Genomic DNA, 19,426 nt, shown 5'->3' with positions numbered 1-19,426 from the left:
TTACATCCAAGCACTCCTGCCCTGGATTTAAAAAAGCCCTGTATCATCTAGGAATAAACAATAAGCCAATGCTTCACATGAGTAAAGGCTGTAGTATCCTTAAAAAAAACAACAACAAAAACACTTGCTATGTCATATACAGTCAGCAGCCTAGTCTCAAAGCAACATGTATAATAGCTACATTAGTCCACAGTGACAAAACCAGTACCACAAACCCTGCCTGTGTCATGCCTATGTTTTTATGAGCCATATTTATGTGGCTGGACTTAAAAATGAAGCAAAACATATCCACTAGTTTTTTGCTGCTTAAACCAAACAGAAGAAAATGAAGCTAAACATCAACAAAAAGGCAAAGTTGTTTTTTCAAAGTAAAGCAGCTTGTGTAAAATTCATGTTTTGCACTTCGGACCAGCTACTACACACTTTTCTCTGAGACTTTCCTAAACAAAAATGATGAAGTTAAGCAGTCAACGCATCCGTCTCTTAAAATATTCCTAGCATTCTTTACACACCGACACATTCATCATTTTTTCAGTAGATAACTGAGTGCAACACCATGCACACCTTTCCATTCCTCTGAAAGCCTGTGCTTTGAGTGTGGCCAACCTTACACATTCAGACGAGGTCAGAATAATAATTGCTGGAACAATAAAAAACAACAATAATACAAAATGCAACAAAAATAAAAATAATGATTAGAAATTATACACTGTATAATTACACTCTGTGTATAATTACACAGTCAAACTGTTTTTGCTGCCTTAATAAGAGGCAGAAAAACAAGGATAAATACAGTATGCAGTCATTTTTCTGACATTACATGCTTCTTTTTGACTCTAGCGAACCACACAGGGACTTAACTGTCCGTGTACGGTGGCACTGCCAGGCTGGTGTGCATGAAAAAATAAAAATAAAAAAGCTTAAACAAGCCGACACTGACTGATTCAGGAACCAACAGCTCAGTTCTGTCTCAGTCATGCAAATATCTAACTGACAGCTGCAACAGCAGTCTGGGCTCCGTTGCACATTTCAATCTATTCAAATTATGGCTACGTCAAAGTGGCAACTCCTGCAAAAGCTGCTGCCTGAGTGCCGATAAGCTACAGGGCTTATAGGTCCATGACGTTCCATTTTAAAAGTTCAAATGTTCAAGGTTCACATTCGGCTTGGTTCGTTCACTGCCTTTGGTAAAACAGCTCCTGTTTTTCTTAGAAGGATCATGTGACTCGTATGTTATGTATAAATATTTGACTTTTATTCCTCTGGACACTAATGTGCATGAGAACAATCAATCTGCACAAGCAAAGGCAAAGTTTTAAATAGTGGACAGCTGTTGTTTTATAACAACAAGAAGATATAGTTGTGAAATAATTTATTAGTGTGTCTAATTAGTCACCAAAAGCAGTATAAGACAGAATGACAGAGTGACAGAAACTAACATTTAACTAGCTTACACAGTAGCTGACTGTAGTCGATGGAGCAGCATTAGAGCCAATTCACCAGCATCACTCTTTTCCACACATCTCAGTGCTCTGCATCAAAATTACTTTTCTGACAGTGTTCAAGTGAGTAGATCAGACAGCTAAACAGAAAGGTGGGGTAATTGTTTGAGTAAACTTCACCCAGAAACTCTCTTTTTTCATTCCCTCTTTCCTTCCCGCTCTGCTCCTCGACTTCTCTGGCTACACCTCCACCATACAAATGCTTAGCACGCGATCTCAGACTGCAGCGTGAACTGAACCAGATGAAAGGGCTGAACACAATAGAGATCAGTTTTGAATAAGTGACGCAGAAATAGGCCAGCATAAATGTTATAAATACCTGGACCCATGAGACAATGAATAGCTTAATCATCCTCTTCACTCCGCTGTCATGTTTCACACAGGCAGTCAAACTACTTTTGATTAGGCCAGCATAAGATGTTATCCATTTATAACCAAGCACTTAGTCCAACAACAGAACGTTCTAATTTCTTATAATCTCATGATGCCATCCATGACTGATTTACTCGAATGAATTCCTCTAAAGCGATAGCCATGATATTAAAACGTCAGTATATGGAACACAAGGTTATTGTAAAGGGAAGTAAATATGCCAAAGTTTTACGAATGAAATCGTACTGCTACCAATTAAAAACATTTTATATTTCCAGAAAAGTTCCTCATGACAAAATGCAACGTTAAGAAAATAGTTACGGCTTGCTGTATGCGTACACAATAACAAAAGCATGTGACTTTTTTCCCAAATAAAGGGAGAACAATGCATATATAACTGAATGTGCGCTAAATTTTATCAGGCCACCTTTTATTATTTTCCATAACTGTATGTGCTAAAAATAGTTGCAGCCATTTGTAATGGTTTCCTGTCCTTGTGTGAACTAATGTGCTGTATTGCATCCTATTGTTAGTATTTTGTTAGTGCTGCCAGGGTCCTAGCCTCCATTATTTTGTTAATGTTCAGTAGTTCTTTTTCAGCTCATAATTGGAGAGTTGAGATCCCCAAATAAAACACATCTCTTTTCCTCCACTTCTCTGGAGAGTGTCTCAGTTTCCCATTCGCTGAAATTCTGGAGGTTTATGAAATTTTTTTGCTGTCGTCTTAAGTACCACATCTAATAGCCCGTGGCACAAACAGTGAGTTTATATGCAAATAACGAAATAAGACAGTGTTGACCAAGCGTGGCTTTATGATTCTAATGAAAAGAATGCATCTTCACATTTCCGTCTTTTTGCGTACACGTGGTTTTACTTGTGCACGCAGGGTTTTATGTATCAGGCACCTTGTTGGAGAAACAAAATAGATTTGTGATAATAAGCAACAGCTTCTGGCTGTGGCAAAAAACTCAGGTCGAGTCTTGAATCAAACTAATAACAGTGACAGAATGCTAAAATTATGCCAGTGCTCGGAGGCATGGATGACTATGCTGAAGGAGACCTTACAGAAGGACAGAAAAGGAAAAACTTCTCATGGAAAACAGCAAAGAAGAAAGAATAATCATCAAAAAACATAATCATTTATACTAATTTATGGTATGATGCCACTATATTTTTAAGTATTCCTGCTATCCAGAGTGTTAACATTCAATTGCTGCGGTATGATCATCAATTACAAGCCATATTATTGGTTAAGCTTATCACCCGCCGCAGGGTCTTAACTCCTCTTCTGAACTGCCCGGTCACCGCCGCTACAGTAAGACACCTCTGTTTCTATTACTCAGCAGACTGAGCCAAGGCACAGAGATTCACACTGAACAGATTTGGCACCAGGAGAACCTTTAATCAGACAAAAGCCTTTAAAACAGCTAAAAGTCTTCTCTCCGGATCCCTGTATCCAGGTTTCATGAACAAACTCTCGTTGTTCAGGAGAGGAAACGAACACAACAATGTCCCTCTTGTTCTTTCCTTTTTTTGGAGCGTGTGTTCACGTGTGTGTGTGTGTGTGTGTGTGTGTGTGTGTATGTGTGTGTGTGTGTGTGTGTGTGTGTACCGGCCTGCTTGAGCATGTATTGTTTACCAAAGAAAAAGTTCTAATCACAATTCAAAGAGAGGAACAGGAATAAGTCAAGCACAAACAAAGCCTTATGAAGTCACCCAGGAACTGTTAATCCTTAATAGTTTGGCAAAGCTTTCCTTCGTTTAACACCTTCCTTTTTTTCTGCTTCTGAGTCTCAGCTCTGCTAAAGAGCACTCTGCAGTTGCCAAGTTCCAAGTGCCAACATCCAGGCCACTGTTCCTCTACAATTACAGTTCTGCCACTGCGAACCAGACAGAATGACAGTTTATATTTTCTTGTTTTTTTGGGTGGGTGCTTCAAGCCAAGCTGTTGTCTGGGACACCTAGTAAAAATGTCAGAATGAACAAAACCAAAAAAATATATATCCTAGATTTAACATTTTGTTTTAGGAGCATTTGCAGTTCCCAAGTATCATGATAGTGAGTGTCTGGTTTAACTGTTATAACACTGCAGCAACAGCAATTCTTACCTGGAAACCAATAAATATACATATATATAAAAAACTACTTACTGCCCAATATTGATAACTGCATTTTGTTGTAAGCTTCAGCCAAAGGGTCACCCTTTATGGGTTTTCTTTAAAGCAGTATCCCAATTCCTTATATGAGTCATTTTGTGGAGAAATCTGTCTGGGCAGTCATGAAAAAATGAGTAAATAAGACACAACAGGGAACCTACACCTCAGTACATCAGTAAAGATTTGAACATATTATTTCCTGCTGCCTATTGTTATCTGGTGTGAACAGTACATGTAGATATAAAGTATTTCATTAGAGGATGAACAGCTAAGCTAATAGCTGGACAGAGCAAGGCTGGTTAGCAAGCTGTACTGAATGACTTGCATATCCAAAACACAGATAACTGCTTATGAATAACATACAAATAAATAAAATATCAGCTTGAATACAGGTTTTATAGATGGGCTATTTGCATAGCATAGCATTAGCATATTGCTGCGAAAGAGTTGATGTAAGTAATGGACTGGTCTACAAATTCTGTCTAGCTTTTGGAAATGACACAATTTACCTTCAAAGTAAATGTTGTGCCTTGATGGCTGTAGTGCTGAGGTACAACTTTTATTTTGAAACCAAAACTTCTGTGTTTCCACATTGCGTCACATGTTTTAAAGTTTTACTTAAAATGCTGGGCTAGCGCTCAATGAGTATTTGCAGAAAACAAGAAAAACTACATGCAACTTTGGCAATTTGCAAGCAACCAAAGCAACCAGCAGGAAGTTGTTGGTGCAGCCATTTTTTTGCAGATTACAATCAGCGAGAGAAAAACCCCACCAGGAAGCACTGCCAACGAGTCAGGTAATAACACATTTTTCCCCAGCAACCGGTGGTTGCATCACATCCAATATGGTGAACAACTCTTAAGTAATGTGGTCATGACATCATATAAGAAACCTTACTAGAGATCTAAAGCCTTTTTTGGCATCGGGCAGTAAACGCGCTCTTATCTTCTGCAAAGTTGGGCATTTTGACATGGGAGTCTGAGCAGAGTGACTCATTTTCAGAGCCAGCCGCTCGAGATAACTGCAGTTTTTGGCACGTTCATGTTGTCTTAATTTCTCAGCCCTGGAGGTTGCTGCTTGGTTTCAAGATGCACAATAAAAAAAATCCATGTGACATAAACAGTTTATTTTAGCATAGATAATGAATGTGTCACAAGTGCAATCAGTAATGCTATGTTTGGCAATCACTTATCAACTCTGCAGCACACAGTGTAGAAAAGAAGCTAATGAAGTTATAACCATTACTTGTGGTTATAACCATGGTAACCTTCTCACTTCTCACTTGTATTAAATTCATGCGTCGTGTGTCTTAAATGCTGCACATAAATTAAATGCAAGCCAACATCTGAAAAGGCAGACACGTCAAGACAAATGCCAAATGCCATTTAATGTGAATACAGCAAAAGGCTGACACAAAGCCCAAATGGTGAAAAGCTCATCATCTTTCACTGGGACGTCGCAGATTGATGCTGTCATATCCTGAAAAGACCATCGACAGGTCCTGCTCACAATCTAATAATTTTTCTGATGACCAAAAATTTATGTCACCAGGTTGATTGATTAAGTAGATTAAAAACAACTGATACCACATAGCACAGCTAACATAGAGAGTGTGGATCATGATAATCACTGTCTTATAATTTCTCTTTTTCGCTCTGTCTCATTCTCTGACTACAAGTGCAGATAAAACAAGTCCCCCATGTGCCATGCTACAACTTGGCAGGGGTCACAATTCACTTTGAGTAGATTGGCTGCAGATTTATGCCTCGTTCCTCACTCCTATAGTGCTGACGGAGGTGGAGGAGCAGCAGGCTCTGTAATCACCAAAAATTGCTGTGTTGGGGGAAACAGACACGTAAACTCTGCTCTGACAGAAGAGAGGGAACTGTGCGTACATTTCATATTTGTGCATCAAGTGTGCCCAGAAATACAAAACCAAAGGGTCTTCGTGTTGTTCTGGATCAGGTCAGTTCTAGGCTCATTCAGAAATGCCCCACACATTCCGGCTGACAACTGTGTGAGTCTGGTTTTGGCCTGAGGTGAACTGTCTTTCACCTTTGAACATCATTCAATGCCATATGCTAAGTGCTTGTCCAGTGAATGTCCTGAAATTGGCACACTGCTGAAACATAAATCTCCCGAGAGAAAGCGTTTAACCTTTTTTTTTTTAAAATATAACCACAGCCTGCTCAGGAGAGTGAATGAGAATGTGAGGGTGTCTACACACACACACACACACACACACACACACACACACACACAGAGAAATGACTTTAGAGGACATTATGTGGACTTACATCCGTTTCCTGGAGGTTTACATCAACCAGAAAACAAAACCATTACATTACCTTAAGCCTCTCTATTCTCTAACCTTTAAACATGTCTTAACCTTGAAATTGTCTGATGTTTTGCATCACAGGGTTTTTTTTCTCCATGATCTGACTCTGTAAACACATTTGTGTCCTCACAACATGAGTAACATCTGGACCACGAACACACACACACACACACACACACACACACACACACACACACACACACACACACGAGGAAACAATTATATCAGTTTCAAAGCAGCGACATTCTTCAGAATGTGAGCGCGGGCTGAAAGAGAATGTGACATTTCTAAGGTGTGTGCTGTCGCTTGGCAACCATGGCAACTAAAGCAAAAGGCTTTTTGCTTAGTTAATTTGAATGAGTCAGTCCACCTCTCCGTGCTGTGGGGCTCCTCCCCTTAAAACAGGCTGAACCAACAAGTGCAAAAATAATTTTCAACCTTCTAAAAAAGAAAAAAGAAAAACACCTATTCTTAGCTGGCCACCACGGCTAGTGTGCATGTGTGCTTGTAAAGAAGACGGTGTGTTTCCCCCTTGCACAAGAGGAAATGCCTCTTCTAAGGAGGAGGATGGATTTCAACGTCATGAGCAAGGAACCTGCAAATACTCCTCAATATAGTTCCTCATTCTTCAGCGTTGCATAGGAATGAGGAACAAAGCACAGATTAAAGCACCTGTACGCTTTCTGAATTAAGAACTAGGGGAAAGATGTCTTGAACAGTAACTGAGTTTTCCTGGTGTACACAGCGAATTTGCTGATATATTTATGATGCTGCTGGTAATATTTGTCTAATCTAGGCTAGGGCTTTGTTGACACAAGGTAAATCCTTGTTATTAATTTACATTTGGGTGACGAGTTTCATTTTACAGCTGATTCATTCATACATGCAAGCACACGTGCTATCGATATCACTGACAATATCACGTAATCTTTGTTATGGTTCTCGTTCCCAAAATCTCTCTTTCTATCTGTGAATTCGTGTCTGCGTGTGTGCTCAAGACAGTGGATCTTTTGAGGTGAATGAGACAGCATCCAGAAACATAAAAAGCCAGCCAAATGGACTCTCAAGCAAACACATACAAACATGGGAGAGTTATGACTGCTGTAGTTTACATAGCAGTGCCCTGTTTAAAAATACGGCAGCGTGCAGAAATGGAGATGCTGCTCACACTGGATATAGTGTGCACCTGTTTCTATCTACAAGGAAGAGAAAAAAATCTACATCGGCTTTTGTAAACAACAAGAGAAGCATTGTTTAAGCTTTTATTTTGGTGTCCACTACAAGAGGAAGTGAAGCCACAAAAAAAAATCGTATTAATATTATCATTGGATACAGGATATCTTAGCTCATATCCTGAGCTGCTGTCACCTTCATTTCCCCAACACACCACATCAAGAACCAATAAAAGTTTCTTCTAACATTTCTTCCCCAGAAGTTGAAGCTGGGTGTATACTGTCAGCACAAGTTACTGTGACTACAACAAAGGCGTAAAGATGAAACCAGCAGAATCCTGAATCGTGGAGCCTTGCATCATCAACTCAAAGGTTAGCCAGAAAGAAAAGGCAAAAACATCACACCTAAGCTAATCTGACACTGACATCAAAACTAAACTTTGCCTTCTTGACCTTAAAACGTGGCTGAAATTCACTGCGTGAACAGACTCTGACAAAAGACATGATCACTCAGTGGAAGAGACAAACTCCGGGATTAACAGCACAGTCAAAAGTAAATATCAAGCCCCTACTGTGTCTAAAGTAAGCTTTTTTTCTGCTTAAAGAAGCAAATTTGAAACGGCAGCAAAGGTTAAGCTGTCACTACCAAAGACACCTTGCCTTCCTGCATGCTAATGGTTGCTTCCTTTATGTTTAATCATTTTATTCAGGTTCAGGGGGATGGACCGGGAATCAAAATGTTGGCATTTCAGTTGTAAAGCATGGCCCTTCAAAATATGATGATGAAAAAGATTCAAGTTCAGTATATTCAACTTTATTTTTTGGGGGAAAAAACAAGAAACATACAAAAAGTGCTCTTTGTGTTTGCCTGCATTTAGTTTTTAGTGTTTCTAACTTTACAGAAATGACTGAAACGGGGATACTGTGATATTTACCTCTAGAAGAATATAGGATTGGGACATAAACTTGTTCCCCTAATGCTGTTACCAACCAGTTGATACTTGGTTGTGGGAGGCTGCTAACTGTCTATGAAACTGATTACTAAAAACCTCAGATACCGGTTGGCAACCCCTTGACAACCGCAAGTCAGTAGGGAAAAATGCACATTCCCCAACTGCTTGATGAATGGTTGCTGGCAATTGCTTGGTGAAACTGACTGCAAAAAGGTATACGGTGCTGGACTGAAAGCCTCCATGCTTTGCTTTGGTCACTAGCAAGTTGCCACTGTCCTGCATAGTTTGCGTGGAAGACGTCCACTTCTCTTCAACCACTCGCTCTCTACTCTCTAAGTGCAACTGTAAAAAGTGCGACGCAAACTGGAAACGAAGACTGTTCCTTTCAAAGTAAAAGCTGTGCTTTTTAAAAATGAGGCACAACTTTTTAAAGTTTTGTTAGTTGGCGACTAGTAAGGTAGTAGTAGTGTTTGCAGACAAATCAGCATCTTCCATGCAAATTGCAGGGGATCAAAGCAATGTTAAGGTTTTCACAGCCTGCTCACCAACTGGTTGGGAAATACACATATTTGGCACACTGGAGGATGACCCCTCTCCCCAGAGGTTGCTGGAGGATTGTCCACCGGTCTCTAGTCTGTGTGACTGAGGCCTAATGTAAATAAATGTCCCCAAAGTTGATTCAAATTAGCTGTAGGTTTTATTTTCAATTTATCTCAGGGGAAACCGTGACTCAACTTAACCTCCTGTCCACTCACACTATCAATAAAAATGTCTTATTATTTGTATTAACTAAAAGAAAAAATATTTATCCTTAACAAGGAGGAAATACTCTAAATCTTATCTCCTTACTTTTGGCTAAAGGTCTTTAGTAAATCTTGTAAGAAGCCGAAAGCAGCAGTTAACTGTAACTATCACTGGCAATGTGTGTTGAAAGTCAGCGCAGTAGGCACACCGAGTACAGTTCTGTTGTGCTTCTGAAGAATCTGAGGAATGCTTTTACTCTGCAGGCCATCAGACTGAGTCTCTCACAAACACACACACAGACACATACACATAACAAGTAGACGGAGCATCACAGCTTGTTTAAATTGGTCTGTTCAACAGATGTGCAATACAGTCGTGAATAAATGTTAGCAAATGCACCAAGGTATCTTTATAAACATGAGCAGGCACACTTCTGCCTTGACAGGGGCACACAGGAATACAGCGGGTGCCTTTCTTTATGCCCTAATAGAGTTTTGTCTGGGCTGTGCTTGGTATCAATTTGAGTTATTATGCGTGCGGCAGGACTGTTCTCAACGCTGGGAGACAGAGCAGACACCCACACGCATAAACACACACTCACAAGAGCCTCATCAGTCAAAATCCTCACCTTATGACAGAGGCACAGGAAACAATGATGAATTGATGTCAACGAGCTTCTCTCAGTTCTTTTAGTGGAGAATCACACTCAGTGCTGGTTATCTCTGACCGCAGATTCCCACTTTTAACACGCACCCACAACATAAAATGCGGTAGACATCAAAAGTGGTCTTCTTTTCTTTCCTCATTGAGTGTTCGGTAAAACTGTAGCAGAACTAAAGACTTTATCTCTTTTCCCACTTATACTGGATTCATTTACAGTAGGCTACCAATATCCTGGGATCCTTTCTCTGTTCCAAAAACAGCAGGACAGGTACAATCATGGATTACGTGTGGATGTGTGTTTGTGTTCAGAGGTATGTGTACAGAGGGGAAATTTCATGCTTGTGTTCAAGTCCTTGTGCTCAGCAGCTGTACATTCAAATAAACAGAACAAACTGTTAAACCTTCAGCAGATTCTGCACATGCTCTCAAGGTTAAACTGGGAGGAAGTGCTTAATAAGATCACTGAACGTGATAGCATTTCTTATCTTACGTTTCACTACCTTGTTCCTGGTTGTTATGAAACATTTAGCTACAACTGGAATGTTGGAAAAACACAATGCACTATGCAATATTCTCACAGGTGTCAGTTGCAGCACTGCAGGTGTGCCAGTTTAGATTTCTGTCTCCTTTTCAAGAAAGTTCTTCAAATGAAACTAGACTGGAACACCCTCAAATCCTTTTTTAAGGAAGCTAACTGAAAGAACTTAAAAAATCATGCTTGAATGGCTTAGAAAGACCAAAACAAACAAACAAGATAAAAAAAAATCATCACAATGCTGGAAAAAGACCATCTAACTAAGTCGTGCTCTGCTGCAGGCCTTTCAGCTAAGCGCCTAAATGCTTCCTAGAGCGCCTGTGATCTCTCGATAATAATCCTAGGTGTACCATGATAATTACAAAAGGAATGCCGAATGTGGCTGCCACGAATTCTAATGGTGCTGCTATGGTAATAAGTACTGGATTGTCGAATGGCAGTAGTAAATGGAAAAGGTCAGTGTTTTCAAATAACTGTCTTAAGTGCCTCCGAAGTGGTAATAGAGCAGGTTTTCAAGCCTGAGCCACTGTCACTATTCAATTCAGTTCAATTCAATTTTATTTATACATCACCAAATCACAACAACAGTCGCCTCAAGGTGCTTTATATTGTAAGGTAGACCTTACAATAATACAGACAGAGAAAAACCCAACAATCATATGACCCCTTATGAGCAAGCACTTTGGCGACAGTGGGAAGGAAAAACTCCCTTTTAACAGGAAGAAACCTCCGGCAGAACCAGGCAGACTCGATACATAACTCCAAATGTTTAGGGAGCCCTTCACTGACAGCTGACAAGCATCGTGAGGAGAAATTATACCTCATGCAGTTTTGGCACTTTTTCTGAATTGTGCTCATATTCATGCCAAACAAAACGAGACAGCAGCGACGTCATCAGTTTTTGTCTTTTGCCAATCATTTGGATTTTACGACATAAACGACACAACATATTCTCACACTTAGTCTGGCTTTTACTTCCTTTGCTGCTCACTGATGGCTAGTGTCCACAGAGGTGTGTTTTTTAATGCTTGGTGCTGAGCTACAGTGTTCAAAGGCTGACAGGTAAGCCATTGCCACAACTTTAAGTTCTGTCTGCTCTCAGAAACTCGTTTGCTAACTTTCTATACCATTGAAATGTTTTTGAAAGCAACAGATGCAAGAGACTGCATGTGTCTTTATATCAGATACACAACGGTTCGTTTTGTTGGGGAGTTTCCAGACGTGCCGAGCCATGCTGGATGCTGCCGATTTGCATAAACTAGCCTAAACTTCAAATTTATGCAAATGAACAGCAGCAAACTAAACACCCCATTTCTCATAATGAAATGCGACAGTACTAGAAAGTGCTGCACCGACACCTACGAAGACGACGAGTAAGAAATGTGGAGAAGTTGGTGCCATGAAAGCTTTCAGCTTGACAGTGCTGCTGTACTGTCAGTGAAATGGAGAATACAGACAAAAAAGCTCTGTGAGAATATGCTGGGAAAACAGTAAGTTTATATCTTCCTGTCATAAGATATATAGCAATTTACTGTGCTGGCCAATCAGATATGTACAGACAGTCCAGGTAGGTCCTGTATCGTATACAAACAACCCAGTATCATGAAAAACTCATAACAGGCGCTCCACCGTGTCCATTTCACGTTCTGGAGAGGCAAAGCGCAGAAGTTGTGTTACTGCATGCAGAAATTGCATTACCAGTGGGGGGAGATAATATATTTAAAGCCACAAAGCCGGTAGTGAGCATAAAACGTTTTAAGTACATTGCAGGGTCCTTTATCAGCAGAAACGATTAAGTTAGGTGGCTAATATGTATATAAATGTAAATGTTTTAATAATGTCTGTTTAAACACTTTCCTGTGACTATTTTCTTGGCTTGAAATAAAATATGTACCTGCTGTTACTGCAGTTTGCGGCAACTTGTACATTTCAGGTTTTAGAGAGGCAATGCGTGAAATGGACATTGGCCTGTCTATTATATATCAGGTTGGTACAAAGCACTGTGCAGATGTCAAAGCAGAGATGAGGGAAACTGTTCGTGCTGCTGTGATAAGCTTTTAATTTGGCCCCACGAATCTGAATTTCATCGTCAAATGAAATTTAGATAACAATTAAAGGGGCTTTAAACATCTTAACGGCTTTACAGCTTCAAACCATTTGGCCTTCCTGCCGTGGTGTCTCACCTTGCTCTGGTCAGTCCAATACAGGAAGTAACCTTTGGGGTCAACTGTCAGAGTCACCGGGGTCACAGTGGTTGAATCCTGTCGTAAAGAAGAAAAGACATGCGTCTGTTTACATCTGTACATCAACATCTGAGTTTCAACATGGGTGAATATCTTACTGCAGACAATTCTATGAGTGAACCAAGATCAAAGCATAGTTTGTTTTATCCACTCGCATACCAGAATTTGAAATGACATCAAAAGTGCTGTTTATGTTGTAAACATGCACTCAATCCATTCCTTTTAGGGTACTTTCCACACCACGACCTGGCATCACCGCAAAACGACCAAGCAGCCTGGGGTGTGCGCGTGTGTTTGCAGTGACTGCAATCACGAAGTGCAGGTTGATTTGGAGTTGATGTTTCCATTTTCCCCTCTTGTAATGGACAAATGCTTTCCCACAGTTACATACAGATGGCTCCAAGTCTCTCTCTCTCTCACACACACACACACACAGTTTGACCCTGAGGCATACATGGCAACACCAGATATTATTGGATGCTTCTATAAAAAGAAAGAAAGAGCCATTGCCTTTTTTTCTGTGTCCACAGTGGCTGTGGTTCAGCTGAACAGTAGCATATTGTCCTCTTCAATCAGCCATGGCTGCAAGATCAGAGAGATGAGGACCGCATTTGCTGCACAGAGCAAGAAAATCTTCAAAGTGTCTTCATGAGGCTTCTAATGATGTCCCTATCAGAGCATTTGGAGCCAGAGCTAATGGTCTGCATCTGCTCCACACTTGTCTTATTTGGGCGCGACCTTATGCGACTTGCAGCGTAGGATACTGGGAAAGGGTTGGGCTGGTAGACAGCAAAGGAGCCTATGCTGTAATGTATTTAACCATTATGAGTCATTTCAGTCATTTCATACTGTCTAAATGTCACAATCATGGTTTATCCAATATAGGCCAACAGTGAAAATACAGGAGGAACAGAAGAGGGGAAAACAGGGAAAGACGAAAGAAGGGAAGTGAGCTGAAAGTAAATGAGCGGCTCGTTCAGTTTTGGAAACAGTTAGGCATCAGAGGCATTTGCTACGGTGACGTTTGCTATGGCAACCCACCATTCCCATGAAATCTATTAGAGACTCAAGAGGAATCGTTTTGGTTCTGTTCACATGATTGCACAATCTTTGCAAGCTTGATTGAATGACAAAAGATGTGGTTCATGTCAATGAATGCATGCCACACACACACACACACACACACACACACACACACACAGTTTACAGCCTAAAGGAAAGGGAAAAGCATCATGTTTGCAGTTCTTAGATATAGCATTTCAGACCAAATCTGGCTCATTTCTCTTGATCTTTGCTCAGCTCACCATCCACAGTCCAATTTTTCCAATTTAGTTTTTACAGATAAATATCGCTTCCTCTTTAGAAAAATTCAAGAAAATGATAGCGAGCTAGATCAAAGAATATTTAGCAAGTCATTTATATTTCCAGTAAACCAAGTCAAGAAGTCATTCGGGGGATAAGATGCGATGCATGTGATGGATTGTCTGTCATGTCTGAGAAAAGAAGAAGGCTGGAGAGCACTGGGAAACTGCCTAATGATGTGAGAGCAGTCATTTTCACCAGCTTCTTTCTTAATGTCCTAGCTCTCCATGGCCACCACTGCAAACACATTAAGCCATTATGGACTCTTAGCAAAGATTTTCTCATGGGTTTTCACATTTACGCAGAAACAAGAAGTACTTAAAGCTGGGATTTCACTTCAGAGTGACTACCGGCAGAATAGTACTCGCCCATGTTTTTTTTTTTTATTGTCATTGGACTATTTTAAGGGATTTGTCTTTAATGGGACAACATTAGGCAGCGGAGTGGCCTGCTTTCTGCTGAATTAAGATGAGATTAGTGACTGACTTGCAAAAGTACAAACACCCTGAGGGAACTGATCCCAGGCAGGAGACACTTCCATTATTTTTAGTGAAGAGTCTGTACCATTAGCATTGCCGCCTGAGGGGGTGTGTTAGAGGGGAGTTTTGAGCTCAGCATATTTCTGTTCTGTATGCTAATGACATATTCTACTACTTTTAAGGGATTTTCTGCTCCCCTGAGGAGCCTGATAATATCTTATTCAATGCACAACCGACCAGAGGGGTTGATATAAGTATAACCTCATAAAAGTCTCTGTTTACACAGACCCAGCATCGTCTTTCACAAATTTTACACCGTGCCCAGGTGTACAGTAAATGATCCTTATAACATGAAGTGTCTATGTGCTGGAGAATCTGAATGGCTCCCTGTGTCTCAACAGAAAGCTGTCATTAATGCTAAATGTGCCATCTGAACTGACAAATAATAACACATCCAGGCAATATTTTACCCATACCCACGGATTTCATGAGCCACAGAAGCAGCCAGCTGTCGACAAGTGGCAGCAACAAAAATACAAGATGTCTGCGCACGTCTGTAGGAGGGAGGTTGGGGAGGTCTGAGGCCTTTGAGGCTTTGGAGAGCTTCTCTGATTGCTTTTCTGCTCTTTTACAACCACCTGCAAGCATCGTGTGCTGGAGTCTGCAGTCACTCTGCCGCTCAAAACTCATGGCTGCTGTCTATGCAGCACAGAACTTTACACTGTTTTTTGCCCAACTCCCCAGGTGAGTTTAAGCATTTTGGAATATATCTGTGACTTCATCTGAGAGAACAAGAAATCATCACCAGAGTTCAGCCATAAATTAAAGAACATACATATAATTTTTCATTTACTGCCTGTACGATTTCCTGCTGAAGGATGTTCAACTCAACACCCAAAGCAATAAAAAAGAAGAAAAATGATTTAATTCAATCCTTCTCCAGTGAAAATTTATTAGCTTTGCTCTCTCAGGTTGGCTGTTTATCCTCTGTGATTCTTTCCATGAAATGATACAGAGAGGAAAGAGGAAGAAAGGAGCGCATGGGAAAGGAACCAGAGAACGTACCCGTGAGTATGCCTGTGTTTCAGGTCATATGTTTTTGCAAGGAAAGGCCTGGTGGACATTTGGGTCTGAAGATAGTCCTGAATGTACATACTAAAAGTACACAAACACGGCTGTGAGAGGGGAAACGGAGTCGCATCTAATGAGCTGAAGGAATGGGCGCTCATTAGTAGTTACTAGTTAAGGAAACTTTCTTATTTAAGCTTAAGGTTGATGATTGACAGAATGGTGGACTTGCAAGTGTGCATAATTTCCTCTCTGCCATCTGTACTGACCGCATTCACACTTCCATAACACTGCAAGACTGATGCCATCTGTGCTGCACTTGGCTCACCTGAGCTGAGTGATTCTGAACATGTATTTGAGAGGATGATCTTAGAAAGTGTGTATCTTAGTAACAGATTCCTCACTGTCTACAGTATTAGAAAAGTCAACGCACTGTAAAAATCAGTTACAGGTGGGCTAAGCCCTCAGCAATTTCACAGAGGGGTTTAAAATTAACAGATTTCCCAGAACGAAAGTAATGGGGACTGTGACAAAATTCAGATATTCACTCATAAACCAGAGTAACATGTGGATGTTCAAATGCCATGGGCTGTGAAAACAGCTATTCCAGAAAAGCTCTTTCTGAATACAGCTGCTGTAAAAACTAAGGTACAGAAGATGCAAATAAACATCAAGCCATGTTAAACTCAGTTCAGAGTGCAGTTCAGTTGTGAACTTGCCACAAGATTATTAGAGGGAGTGTTGATTTGTGTTGATTTATTGCCTGGGAAAGCAATGTGCCACATAGTGTGGCCATAGCCTCTGTTGCTATTACTATTATGTTTTACTCAACAGCAGTGTGAAATCAATTTAATCAAGGTCATTTTACTACAGCTGGACCGACATTTCATATAGAGATGCTACCAAAATAAAAATCCCCAAAATATTTTTATTTTTTTTAATGACCAACTGTTGTGCTTAGATTTGCATGTTGAATGTCAGTGCACTAATTAATTGTGGTTAATTGATAAAAACGTTTCTAACGCATGGGGGTTAGTATTTGATTAGATGAGGGGTGCGCACATTCTCACACACAAGCAGAGGTAGACGCGTGCACCTACTGGCGCGCACAAATACAAATACTGTACATTGGATAATGTAAAGAAAGCACATGTCAGTAGACATTGTAGCTGTAGCATTTCACTTCACTCTCAACCACTAACCAGGAAGTCAAACGCAATTAGCTTCTTGTCCGTGCGGTTTCCACTTACAATTAAATCTATCGGCTACTGTTGCACGAGTAGCCTATAGATTGTGTAATACACAGACTGTGTGCATGCAAAATAACGCGTGCAGAAATGATCAGACAGTAAAAATTGAGGAGGAAAAAAAAGAGATTCACCGCTGGCCTGTCTGGCCACTACTTACATCATCCCATTTCATAAATTTGTTGCCCTTTCTTAGGCTCTCGGGTACGGACACTGGCTTGAGCTGCAGCGCATGAACTCCCGGCTGTGCCCCAGCCATTGGCTCATCTACTCTTCTCAACGCACAAGCTCGGGTGGAAATGAGTCACTTCACTCTCCTCTACTCTTGTGTCTCTTCCTCTCCTTTGTAATCTGCTTAAAAGCAGCCTGACGGAAGCCCACTACTGATGCCAGTATGTCATGCCCGCAATGACGGCGGCGGTGGCGCGTCTCGGCTTTGGAGAGCTGCGGAGGCGGACGCAGGCGTAGCGGACCCGGGCCACTCACTGACTGACTGACTGAGCGACATGCAGCTGAAGACGAGGAGAGAGAGACAGACAGAGAAAGAGAGGGACAGTGAGAGAGAGAGAGAGAAAGAGTGAGAGTGGTGGAGAAGGAGGGGGCATCTGAACGAGTTACACGTCTGATGTCAAATTGTACAAGTCAATGCAGGGACAGGATCGATGCTTTAAGTGATCTAGCGCCTCCGTGCGTTGGTGGCAATGCGATGGGCATTTAGTGGCCCCCAAGATGGAAACAAATTAAAAGCTGAAAAAATTAGGGAATCGTTAAATCCTGATTTTTGATGATTAACATTCAAGTAAGAGAGAAAAATCGAGTAACTAGGGCCTTTTTTTCTGACGTTCCTATCAGCTGGGATCGCCATATATAGTCATGTGAAAACGCTTTTAACGTGTCTTACTGCAGTCCTCTGAAAAACTAAGTACACCCTGTGTACTTAATCGTTTTGTGTTGGACTCTATCAGTTTCTCACATTGCTGTGGAGGAATATTTTTTAATTCAGATTAATTTTATTTTATTTATTTTTTTCCAAATCACATCAACAGTTGCCTCAAGGCGCTTTTACCTACAACTCTTTACAACCTTGCTTCATTTCATAGAGGTTTGCAGGCATTTGTTCATGCACAGCTCTCTGAGGGTCCCACCACAGCATTTCAGTTAGGTTGAGGTCTGTATTTTGGCTGGGTCATTGCAACACCTTGAATTTTTTAGTTTTTCAACCATTCTGTTGCATTCTGTTCTGCTGCATGACCAAATTTCTGCCAAGTCAGTCAGACAGATGGCCTCATCTTTGACTCTAGAATATGGTACACAGAGGAGTTCACGGTCGACTCCATGATTGCAAGGTGCCCAATAACTGTGGCTGCAAAACAAGCCCAAATCAACACACCTCCACTGGAAAGTTGGTACAAGGTGTTTGTGCTGATATGCTGTGTTTATGCTGCACTTTATGACCAAATAGCTCCACTTTGATCTTATCTGTCTGAAGGACATTGTTCCAGAAGTCTTGTGGTTTCAGATGCAACTTAGCAAACCTACGCCGTGCAGTCATGTTCTTTTTAGAGAAAAGCCTTCTTCTAGCATTTGCAGAAAAACCATACTTGTTCAGTCTTTTTCTAATTGCACTGTCATCAACTTTAACATCTAACATGTTAACTGTGGCCTGTAGTGTGTGAGATTTAGCTGTAGGGTGTTTTACAATTTCTTTTTTTCACTGTATTACCAAACACTTGAATGCTCTAGATCCACAAACTGCAAAAAAAAGATTTATTTATTTTTAATAGAGGTGCTAATACTTTCTGATGATAAATTGCAAATTAAACCTTGTTTCTATGTGGATCGTTAGGACCACATTCACCCAGGGTGTGCCTTAGCTTAGTTGAATATTAATCTGGTGCTGGGTTATTGATGCTGCCACGATCAGAGCTTCTGTACTATGGTACTGGCTAGACTTTTCCAGCTATTCACAGGATTCAATATCAGTCACTTCCTCTATTTGCTAATATTACATCCCATGGATGGGCTTGGTCCTCCACAACATTTCCTCTTCTTTCTAATCTCTTTCATTCTGCTGCTGCACAGCGCTCTGTTGGCGCAGTTCATCCTGAGAGGCCATCCTGATGTATTCATAGATTCTCTTTGTTTCAGAGTGGCACTTACTAACATTTGTACTGTGCCCATGTTCATTTTTTAAAGGCTTTTTTGTGACATGGAAGCATTCTTTATTCTTATGGATGTGGTGAAATATCAGACATGAACTCCTTGTTCCATCATGATGAGATCATCAGATGGCACATGTGATCTGTTATATTCATACCTGTATCTAGGGTAAAAGGTGCTACTGGCTAATTCAAAATATCAGCTAGAGTGCACACAGATTTCTGTTCCTTTGCCCACACATGGCTCTGGGCTTTTTCTTACTTCTTCATGACTAAACTTCTTTCCAAAGTTCTGTGAGTGCCTCACTACCCTTAGGACCTTTTTTGGAGTTTAACTTTCTTGTTAAATAAAACACAAAACTCCTCTGGGCTTTGTACCACCCACATTTTGCATTTTCTGCACTTCTTTTTCAAAACGGGGACTATTTGTGTC

At 40.7% G+C, this 19,426-nt stretch overlaps 1 protein-coding gene across 2 annotated transcripts in view; it reads right to left on the bottom strand.

The window, feature by feature from the left end:
* Positions 1–17,424, bottom strand: part of plcb1l (phospholipase C beta 1-like) — a 117,567-nt gene extending 100,143 nt beyond the window's left edge. Inside the window, exons 1-2 of one of the 2 annotated variants that reach the window (XR_002056607.2) lie at positions 16,995–17,424; positions 12,619–12,696 (exon numbers count right to left, since the gene is read on the bottom strand). Coding sequence is in view for 1 of the 2 variants with exons in the window: in XM_013268847.3 (XP_013124301.1) it covers positions 12,619–12,696; positions 16,995–17,093 (177 nt within the window). In the remaining variant the exon portion in view is untranslated. The remainder of the gene's footprint in view (positions 1–12,618; positions 12,697–16,994) is intronic. The other variant, XM_013268847.3, reaches the window with a different exon arrangement.
* Between the last annotated feature and the right edge of the window lie 2,002 nt (positions 17,425–19,426).

The sequence above is a fragment of the Oreochromis niloticus genome, linkage group LG15 (assembly GCF_001858045.2).
Source record: "Oreochromis niloticus isolate F11D_XX linkage group LG15, O_niloticus_UMD_NMBU, whole genome shotgun sequence".
NCBI lineage: Eukaryota > Metazoa > Chordata > Actinopteri > Cichliformes > Cichlidae > Oreochromis > Oreochromis niloticus.
This window is presented reverse-complemented; position numbering and strand designations above follow the sequence as displayed.